Consider the following 11,294-nt stretch of genomic DNA (forward strand, 5'->3'; position numbering starts at 1 on the left):
GAAAGTAAGAGCAGTATCTTAGTCTTTTGTAGTGTTAGTCTTCAAGTTTAAATTGTAGCTGTATGAGCAAAAACAGCTTACAGCCCCCTTGTAATCAACTGCTCATGGAAATATTTAAAGTGCAGCACCAACAAACGAATTAGCACAGGCGTAAAAACAATGTATTTAACTGTATCAAGGAGAGGTTTTCCAAAACAACATGATTATCCAGTAAAGACTTTACTTTCGCTCTAATTTGATAAAAATATTGGTCCGTATGTCATTTTAAATGTTTTAATGTACAAATAAAGACATATAAAAGTTTGTGAGCTTTATTATAAAATAGGATAACAACTGATGAGACTACACTTTATTTTGCATGAATCATTTATGATATATGTAAAGAATGAATGATTTAGCTGAGAATACTTTTCTTTACACTTAATTCCCTCAGCTTTGAGTAGATTTGACAGATCCTGCTCCAGCTTCTTCGAGTTTCTTACACTCCTGGCATACATGATTGCATTTTCTGTGGAAAGAAAATCAGAATTCTGTAATGCAAAGCCATGTTTTAATGTTCATAAACTCAACATACCATTGTACTGTGTATAAGCAAAGTGCTACTTAAAAAGTGTATGTGTGGTGAAAAACAGCAAGACCTTTCACCATCACATTGTCTGTGTGTACAAGTGTATCACAGTGTAATCAATTTAGTCAAATTTGTGCATGAGACCTCTGACATTGGTGTTTTTTGTGTATTTTATTGAAAAAGCTGGAATTGCTGAAAAAGCCATTTTTTGAAACAAAAATAAATTAAACAAACAAAAATAAATTAGATTACAAATTCAAAATTCAAAACTAGTTGAACTCTACATTATTACTCACCTATGACTGCAACATCGTGAAAAAGGAGGCCCAAACCATGGACCCCAGTTTGGGCCACAGCCTATGTCGAACTCTGGTCCCAGTTTTCGGAACTTTTCTCTACATGTGGGCATGTATGAAGCTTTTCCCACTGCATAACCAACAATACCTGCCACTGAAAAAGAAAACGGACAGATCACTGACATCTATAATGGCTGAAATTCTTGCAGTGCTTGTTACATGATCATAAATAGTGAATTTTACTTATAATGCACATTAACTATTTTGTATGTGTGCATGTACTGTTTAATATAACACTGTGACCACGTGTGTGTGCACGTAAAACATATAGTGTTTGTATGTGAGTGTACAGCGCGCTTGTACTGTTTACTATAACACACGTGTGTAAGCACATGTAAAGCAAAAACAAGTGTCATTAAAGAGGTAAAAAGATTCATTTTCTCTCTGTGTGTCAGCCAACACTTTGTGTGCGCACACCCCTCCTCCTCTTGCCTTTACACACACACTCTAACTCTCGCCGTGTATGTGTGGAACTCAAATAAGAGATGAAGAAGTGTAACTGTGTAAGACGAGAAGGGAGAGGCTAATACCTACTCTCCTCTTACTTTAGCTTCACACATACACACACAGCGCCTGCGCGCACGAACGGAAACACTTATCTGTTGGAATTTATTTTACTTTTTTTTTAAAGGTAAAGTGCAGGTTAATGTTTGTTTTGTTTTTTTTATTTACATTTTGTATTAATTATTTTATGTACTTATTTTTTGGGCTGTGGAATGAATTATTTGAGTTTCCAATATTTTTTATGGGGAAAATTGCTTTGATTTTTGAGTGTTTTAAAATATGAGCCCATTTCCGAAACAAATTATGCTCGCAATCCAAGTCTAGTATAAAATAGTATTTGTATATTTTTTTTTATAATTTGGAATTTATAAATAATAGCAAACATCCTCTGAATGAGATAATGTGTCTAATTAATTGGTGTTAGCCTACAAAATAAAAAATTCATCAACTTATGAAATCAAAACATCTTTATCAAATTGTGCAGCCTTAATAATAATAATAATAATAAGAAGAAGAAGTAGAATTATTATCAGTGTTGGGTGTAACATGTTACAAAGTATTGCAATAGAGTACTTGGATTACTTTTTTGATGCAACAGGTAATCTTATGCGTTAGGTCCGCCATTTAAGTACTCAGTTATTTACAGTAGATATATTTTCAAAAATGTAATCCCTTATTCAGACAATTTATGTAATCTGTGAGCCAGACAGCAATGATTCCGTGTGTGTGTGTATGTGTGTGAGTATGTGTGTAAAAGTCGGCCTACAGGCCCTCCCTCTGATAACCCACCTCCCTCTGTTATTCCTGCTGTTAGCAGTCAACAGATTATAGGTCAAACTTTGCTGAGTGAGGATATAGATCACCTACATGGTAGGTGTGGCTGAGGTAAACCTGTCAGGGGTGTGGTTATGTCTGCCTAAACGTGCTGGTGTAAATGCACAATATCTGTGTACAAAGGTGCAAATGTGATTGCACACTGCAGCGGTCTGCCAAAAGTCAAAAGCAGTTTATTTACATACTATGTTTTGAAATCTGTTCCTTTATGAAGCTGCTTAAAAGGTATGGACATTTTCCCCCACATTATTTCCATTTGCTAAGGACTTACCTGCTAGTTTAGGGAACGGACCAAATCGCTTTGACTGTTTCCAAACACCTGTCACAAAGGAAAACATGGTAAACAGTGTAAATATAATGACACGACAAATCTGTTCAGTTAGAAATAGAAAAAAAAAAATCCCCAGACAAATGGGAAATCTTGTTAGAAATGTAACAACGTGTCTTCAGAGGAAACAGTGAACCGCTTAAAGAATGTCTCTAAACTGATGAAAAGCTACAAAGTTTACCATTGTAAATTAGACCACCAGTAAGTGCCATGCTTCCAAGAGAGAGCGGAAAAGCTGAAAAAAAAAACAGTTAAAATTAATGTTTGAGGATACCAAATTATACAGATTTCTACAAAATTTGTACATTTAGGAATACACACAAAGTTTAGGGTTTTATTTATTGTGTTCTACAGTAAGGTCAGAGTCTACACCTGGCTGCCATTACACAAGAATGACACACATGCACAAGCACACGCTATCTCGTGCTCTCTCTCTTCCAAATTACACCATGCAAAGTGTGTCACAATGTCTAACTACAATGTAAAAAGGCTGTAAGCCTCTAATAACCATTTGAATAAACTTTTTTTTTTTTTTTTTATAAAATCTGACTGTTTTGAGAGCTAAGTAATAAGCAATGGTGTGTGTTTTTCTTACCTCTGTACCAAAAACTCTCCTCCTTGCACTCCTTCCAGATCTTCTTCATCTCATCATTAGGAAATTTTTTGTCCCCTAAGGGACACTGCAAATAATGATATACCACCACCAAAAAATAAAAAACAGGTTAGAAGAAAATATGAATAGTCTGGAATTTCTCAAAGAGCAGTTGCAGTGTTTGTTAAAATAAAATTAAGGAAAGCATAGATATTGTTACTGGAATAAAACTCATATGCTGTAAGCCTATTGTACCTAGATTTCACAATTAATGATAGCGATCAAAGCAGACTGCAACCTTTACTCTGTGGTGTGTTAATTAGGTGAGCACAAGGACGGCTTATTTGAGCATCTAAGCGTGAATGTTAAAAATAAGTGCATAAAAACCAATTTCAATTCAATTAAATTTTATTTATATAGCTCTTTGAACAATGGTCGTCGAAGAAAATTAGGGAAATAAGTAAGAAATGTGTGAGAAAATATTTATAACAAAGATACACTACATGTTCAGAAATATGTGGACACCTGTTCATTACACTTACATTACAATTTCTGTTAATTGTGTCCTCCACAAAAATGTTGCAATATATATGGATAAAAATGTATGCATATAATGTCTATGTATGCTGTAGCATTACACTCTCCCTTTAACAAAACAAACTGGCCCAAACCTGTTTAAGCATGACAGTGGAATTTTGCACAAATAAAGACATTGTTATAGCTGGAGTGAAAGATCTCAACTGCAAAGTGGACTAAAGTTAAAATTAGATTAGGGTGTTAAAAAAACATGCACGAGTGTCTACGATTTCCTGTGGGAGTAAACCGGAGTACCCGGAGAAAACCCACCAAGCACGGGGAGAACATGCAAACTCCATGCACACAGAGACGGGAATCGAACCCGGACCCTGTTCAACTATTACATCATAACATGAAACTCCAAGCATGAGCACAAGGCAGCAAACAACATGACCAGAACCAAAGTCTTTACCTAACCTGAGGTAATACCTTGAGGTAATACATTGAACCTGCAGGTAAAAATGTATTACCTCAATCCAAAATATCATTAATATAGTTTTAAAAGATATTTGTTCGTAACAATGTCACAGTCAGTGCTAGTGTGCTATTCCCAATGTTACTCACAGTGGCTTGACTGGTGTACTTACGCAGTCTTTTTTTGTTCCAGCGTTCACTCCTCCTGCATTCTCTGGTTGTGCTCCAGTCGTCATGTTTGCCCTTAAAGCATGCGAACTCTCAGTAGACTTCACTTTTCTGCCTTACCCTTACCTCTTTTAAAGGAACGAACAACAATACAGTATGTCTGCCTCTACGTCTCTCTGCTTAAACATTCTTTAAGTCCTACAGTTTGCTGTAGTAAGAAAGCACTACCAGCAGGGTGTGTACATCACTGCCGGCTTAAGGGTGCAGCAGTACCACCACCTACTGGAGAGGAGTGTGGATCGGTGCAAACCAAATAATAAACAAATACATTCATACTATATCTAATATATAAGCACAGTTATTTGGCCAAACCTGGCAATTGTTGAATTCGGGTGTTTCAGTCAGACCTTTATCCTCAGTGAATCTTTATGCTTCAGCATACCAAGACATCTAGACACTGCTTTACTTCCAACTTTGTGGTACCAGTTTGGGGAAGGCTCTTTCCTATTTTAACATGACTGTGCCACAGTGCACAGTTTGGTGTGGAAGAACTTCCCTGGCCCACACAGAGCCCTGACATCAACCCCATTGAGCACCTTTAAGATGAACTGAGATTACAAGCTAGGCCTTCCCATCTAACATCAGTGCCTGACCTCATAAATGCTCTATAGAATGAAGGGGCAGGAATTCCAATAAAAGCACTCCAAATTGTTGTGGTGAGCCTTCCAAGGGTGGAATCTGTTTTAGCTGCAAAAGCTGAACAAACCCCATATTAAAGTTTATGTCATTGCAGGTTTGGCTAAATACTTTTGTCCATATAGTGTACGTATATACATATACATTTATGGTCTTCCACAATTTTTTATTTCTTTCTATATTGTAAAACAATGCTGAAGGTATTCGAATTATGCAATAATTATATATATATATATATATACTGAACAAAAATATGAACTCAAAGATCTGAAACGTTTTCTACATAAACAAAATAACCATATCTCTCAAATATTGCTCACAAATCTGTCAAAATCCGTTACGATGAAGAACTGGAGTCAAGTCGAGACCCCAATGAGGACGGCGAGCATGCAGATGAGCTTTCCTAAACTGTTTCTGACATTTTGTGCAGAAATCCTTTGGTTATGCACTCCGATTGTTTCAGCAGCTGTCCGAGTGGCTGGTCTCAGACGATCATGGAGGTGAACCTGCTGAATGTGGAGGTCCTAGGCTGGTGTGGTTACACGTGGTCTGCGGTTGTGAGGCCGGTTGGATGTACTGCCATGTTCTCTGAAACGCCTTTGGAGACAGCTTATGGTGAAGAAATTAACATTCAATGCACGAGCAACAGCTCTGGTGGACATTCCTGCTGTCAGCATGCCAATTGCACGCTCCCTCAAAACTTGCCACATCTGTAGCATTATGCTTTGTGATTCAACTTAACCTTTCAAAGTGGCCTTTTACAGGTGGCCAGTCTAAGGCACACCTGTGCAATAATCATGCTGTCTAATCAGCATCTTGATATGGCACACCTGTGAGGTGAGATGGATTATCTCGGCAAAGGAGAAGTGCTCACTATCACAGATTTTGACAGATTTGTGAACAATATTTGAAAGATATGGTTATTTTGTGTATGTAGAAAATGTTTCCGATCTTTGAGTTCATCTCATAAAAAATGGGAGCAAAAACAAAAGTGTTGCATTTATATTTTTGTTTAGTATATATATAATATGAACTTTGTAAATGACTTTACTTTGTAAATGTGTATATTCCAACCTATTTTTTTTTTCTAATTTGTATTTTTTTCTTTTTATTGGAAATTTAGTTTCATTTAAATTATTTAATTATTTCTCCTTTTTTTTGTAGTGGAATCCTTGTATTCTATTCTATCTTTCATTGTTAGATTACAGACAATTTTATAAGCATTTCACTGCATATCATATTGTGTGTGGTTGTGGACGTAATGAATAAACTTATGTTACTTATAAACTTATGGTCTTATGAAAACTAATGACAGGAATATTACATATCCAGTACCAGTCAAAAGTTTGGATTTATTTTCTACATTTTAAACAATACTGAAGAGTTCAAACTAATAAATAACACATATGGAATTAAGTAATAAAATAACAAAAATCAATTGTTATTTTAAGACAAAAGGTCAAATTCAAATGCTAGTTTTATTCATTACGTCCACAACCACACACAATATGATAGGCAGTGAAATGCTTATACAATTGTCTGTATTGTCTGTTATCTGGTCTGTTACCCGTACCTTCTTTTTTTGTTACCATTAATTTTTTTGTACAAGCTCCTCCCTGTCAGCATCATAATACAGTACTATCTTTTGGACAGTGAAACATGACCCTAAGTCTCTTCTTGTTCACAATTCTTACCTTTCTGTTTTAAACTTTTAAACTAAAGAGCATACCGTTTGGCCCAGTAATCCCAAACTTTATCCTTGATATTATTATCTCCTCCCTCCTGCTTTTTCTTGTGCTTCTCATCACTACAATCTTTCTTTGGATTTTGTATAGCTATCAATTTATTCTTTTGTTCTTCAACCGTTTCTACCAGATTTCTTTCAACTCTTGCTTAGTTATGGCTTTTATTTCTGAAAGACATTTCTGTAAAACATACTGTTTTCAATTTGACTCTGCATATTTTTCAGCCGGCTTGTTTCCCTTGAACCTGATATGTGCTCGTCACCATAGAAATTTTACATTTACCACATCATTAGAGCTCTATAATATCATTTGGTGTATCTCTATTAACACATCTGGTCTGCTGTCTAAACGACAGTATTTCAAGGTGGCTAGTGTTGAACTGTAATCTGAGCATATCCCATTAAGGCTTTAATTTCTTCAGCCCACTCTATTTGCTAACAGAATTGCCAGCATTTTCTCAGTGCACAGAGATACTCAGTACCCATTACTGATTCTTACCCCAGCTTTTATTTATAAACTCTGGTAGACAGAATCCAATTCTTACTTTTCTGTTTAAGGACCCTGCATACAGTAGATATGAATAAAATTGGAATAATGACTAATACATAGCCTTAACTATTTCTCAATTCATAATAAACTGATTTCTGTTCCTGGCATGGTTGGACTAACATCTACTTGGGATATTCCTTATTCTGTTGCCCTTTATATAAGAATCCATCAGGTATCCATAAGGATACCTCTCTGTTTATCCAGCAAGGCATTAATGTGACTTGTGTCGGACTATCCTGCTCTTATCTCTGCAAATTAACTCAGTAATTATTTGTAGTGCATGTAGTGCATTTTTCTCATTTCAACTTGCAAGCCTGACCTTGAATATCTTCTAATTGCACACAAACACAACCTTAATATTAATATTGAGTGTAGTCTAATTTCTTGAGGTCCATATTGACAGCCAAACCAAACACACCCATAATCTAATACTGATCTAATTAACCCAATGTACATAGATGGTTTTTGATATAGGTAATAATCCTATATAATACATATTTTACTAATAATGTGGTATTGATGCTAGTCTTCCCACAGTCATTTCCATCTGGACTTTCCAAGAACAATTATTTCATGTACCATAGTGATTTTGATTTCTGTCTCTGTACCATCGCTAATATTAATTCTTGTACTGCTTCTATAACCAAAACAAAATACAGTTTTGATCTACTTTAGTTATTTCAGTTATTAGTTCATTTATTACTCTACTTTTATTATTGATGTTAGTCCCTAATGCACTATGTGCATTAAAATCTTCACACCAAATAAACTTATTTTCCATATTTGTTTTAATTTCCCATTAATTTCTAGTCAAAGATTGTAAATGTTTAATATTTTGATAAAACTTCCATTTGTCCATCCTTTATTTACTAAAAACTCCATATATGTTACTTGTCTCACTACTGTACTCTACTCTGTTTCACAAATATTATACATCCTACCACGTATCTTTGTGATTCTCATAATCTATGACGCTTAAACCAAGTTTAACAAATGCAGATTTTATCAGGCTTCTTTTATATGTTGACATGTAGCTTTAAAACTTGATCAGTCCACTATTTATCCATCAATCAATATATATTATCCACCAAATTTGCTGATGTCCCACCAAACTAAAGCCCTTTGGTTATTTGTTTCTAGCATACACTACTTGGACTACCTGGACTCTTCTTGTACAGTGGCCACTATGCATGATGAATGCATTGGTTCATGTGCTTCCCTTCCTAGCCTGGAATAGAGTCAATCTGAACTAATCTGACCACTTGACCTTCTCTATCTTTATGCTCCCTGGAAAACTGTAAATCTTTTTTTTTTTTGCATTATTTTTTGGTTGATTCTTGCCAATACCTGCTGCTGTTACTCTATTTGATACAAGAGAATTTGATACACTCTTTCTAGGGCATTTATGCTATCGCCGCCAAATCGGGCATATGTGATCTCAATACATTGAGGATGCAAAATGGTAAGCATTTGTAGAGAGATTTTTTTATGTATCAAACGGGTCACCCGTGAAGCTGCCTTAAACCTATGCTGAAAAGTGGTTAATAACTTTCTGTGTAGCATTATATTGAGTGACATGTTGAGCGACATCATATTGTGACATGACATTGAGTGACATCATAGTTTAATGCATTTTTTTCCAGCATCTGGGGCTTTTTGGAGATCTAAACATAAAATCCCCCGTCCCCCCTTTTTCTAAAATTATGTCATAATGGTATTGGTATCACACTCAGTCACTCTCCGTTAAATGCATGGGCCAGGTGTGGCCATTGCCTTTCTGGAGCACCAGGGTGGCGAAGGTGTAGGGTGCTTGGGCCCGCTCATCGTTGCTTGCCACTATATTTAATGTATTTAAAGGTATGACAACAACGTGAAAAATTACATGTGAAAACGCGCGCGCAAATCTCACAAGGTCCCGCACTGCGCTCGTGTGTCGATGTTAACTTCGTGAAGAGGATGTAGTAGAAAAATATTTCTGGAGACGTACACACGCCACGACGACGACGAGAGAGAACTATAGGAGCAATAGCCAGGTACTTGAACTTGTACTTTTTTTCTTTCCAAGTTTGGTGCGAACGATAAACCTATATACTTTCAGTGCTAAACTGATGCGCCAGCTTCAGTGCATCTCTGCCTCGCTCTCTAGTCTCTCTGTTTTGCTAACCTTAGCAGTGCATCTCATGTGTCTTGCTTGTTTGTTGGCAACTTGTATTATGTGACTTTGTACTTTACGAAGGTGAGTAAAATACAACTATTTGTTAACAGTAGGTCATAAAAAAACCGCGTCAACCTGCGTTTGTATGCGCGTGCACGAAATAAACTTGCAATAAAAACAAATTTTTAATAGTTTTATTTGCCGCAGTATGGCAGTATTTGAACATGACGTCTTCGCGAGAAAAATCTTCTTGAACGTAGTTACATATATCTAGAATCTTAGTACAACTTTACAATAGAGCAAGTATAGCTTTGTAAATACAGGTTATTTGTATTTTTTTATATATATATTAGTAGTAGAAATATTAATAATAATATAATGCTTAATTATGCAAGAATAATTCCCAATAAAGAAGATGTACACCTTAAAAATAGTCTTATTTTTTTTTATCTTAGATTTGCTTTATTGTATTTTTAAACGAAAGCAGAAAACAACAGATAAAGAAATATACCTAGATTCAAGATACATTAGCAATTGTTACAATTATTTTTTGGTTTAATCCCCCTAAAAACGTCTTTAGATTGTCTGTTACGTCATAATAAAGGATTAAGCTCCTGGAGCGCGAGTTTGCGCATGTTCTTTTTGTACAACAGGAGAACCGCCTCCGTGGGCAGGGCCGTTCCTGAGCCCGGGGAAACACGTGACCAAACCAGGACGCAACAAATGTATTCCCACAATGCATTGCGTGTTAAAAGCTTCATCAAATTCATAGATTGTTTAACGTTACATAGGGAAACTAACAATAGGAATAATATTTAACTAATTATAGTAAATATTTTTAAAGCCTGTGATAGGTCGAATGTTTAAAGTAATATTTTAATCTCGTTGCCATCACAGGGATTTTTGTTGTTGTGAATGCGGTGGTAGTCCGAGAGTTCATCTCGACAATACACTCTTGTTTCTCTTCAGATCGTATAAATCTTTCGCCTTTTACTAAAGATTTCCGTGGGGAGGAACATTATGAGTATAAACTAATTTTTTGATGCCCTGCCTTACGGTGGGGCTTCCTATGTTGGTTAAAGATAGACGTGGCAAATGGGCATAGGGTGTTTTAGTGTAGGAGTGTTCCTTTTCTATCTGTTAAAGATTTTTTTTTTATGTGATGTTTGTTAAATCAGTTAAAACTCTCAGAAAACTCTTTTAATATATAATTAATAAGTCTTTAATATAGCGGCCTAGTTAAAAATAGATAACTTTATAAATTATGTTAGTTTTTCGCCTGCTGCCCTTGAGGGTTTACCACAGCGGACCATCTGATCCGCACATCAACATGGCACTGGTTTTACGCCGGATTTCCTTCCAGGCACAACCCTTTTCATTTTAATCCAGAATTGGAACCAGCAGGCAATGGCTGTTTTCGCGAAAAACAATTAATTTCATTTGCACGTGCGACAAACCAGCGCCAGGGGGCGGCAGTGGCTAAAGAATATAATAAAACATCCGTATTTGTTTAAAAAAATTAACTCTTGGCTGGTGTAGGTTTCTTTTAGTATATTTACCACACCACATGCTTACATAAACAAGATGATACATATTTCATGTATTTGTCATTGTAAAAGAAACGCAGATAAACATATATTATATGTTATAATCTTTATTTTAATGTTGTAGAATATTAAAATAATGTCTCCTGAAAAAAAAAAAAAAACAGCATAGCATTTGCATTCATATACTGGCCTAAAAAGAAGGGTATCCGCTCCTCGTTAGTATAGTGGAAAGTATCCCCGCCTGTCACGCGGGAGACCGGGG

At 35.8% G+C, this 11,294-nt stretch overlaps 1 protein-coding gene and 1 non-coding gene across 2 annotated transcripts; one reads left to right on the top strand and one right to left on the bottom strand.

The window, feature by feature from the left end:
- Positions 1–297: 297 nt before the first annotated feature.
- On the bottom strand, positions 298–4,566 carry ociad2 (OCIA domain containing 2). The gene is made up of 6 exons (XM_053488524.1): positions 4,346–4,566; positions 3,186–3,270; positions 2,772–2,825; positions 2,534–2,581; positions 865–1,018; positions 298–508 (listed from the first exon to the last, which is right to left on the bottom strand). The coding sequence occupies exons 1-6, from the start codon at positions 4,406–4,408 to the stop codon at positions 430–432; spliced, it is 483 nt and encodes a 160-aa protein (XP_053344499.1). The 5' UTR covers positions 4,409–4,566; the 3' UTR covers positions 298–429.
- Positions 4,567–10,434: 5,868 nt separating this feature from the next.
- On the top strand, positions 10,435–10,550 carry LOC128515461 (U5 spliceosomal RNA). The gene has a single exon (XR_008356668.1). It is a non-coding gene; the product is annotated as a U5 spliceosomal RNA (small nuclear RNA).
- Positions 10,551–11,294: the final 744 nt, after the last annotated feature.

Source organism: Clarias gariepinus, chromosome 27, assembly GCF_024256425.1.
Source record: "Clarias gariepinus isolate MV-2021 ecotype Netherlands chromosome 27, CGAR_prim_01v2, whole genome shotgun sequence".
Taxonomy (NCBI): Eukaryota; Metazoa; Chordata; class Actinopteri; order Siluriformes; family Clariidae; genus Clarias; species Clarias gariepinus.

Bases quoted from the DNA above. Each gene is read 5' to 3' on its own strand.
- ociad2 (XM_053488524.1), bottom strand. From the start codon at position 4,408: ATGACGACTGGAGCACAACCAGAGAATGCAGGAGGAGTGAACGCTGGA. The intron at 2,826-3,185 runs GTAAGAAAAACA...TTTTTTTTTCAG, and splicing joins GGAGAGTTTTTGGTACAGAG to CTTTTCCGCTCTCTCTTGGA. The intron at 509-864 runs GTGAGTAATAAT...TTCTTTCCACAG, and splicing joins TCACGATGTTGCAGTCATAG to AAAATGCAATCATGTATGCC.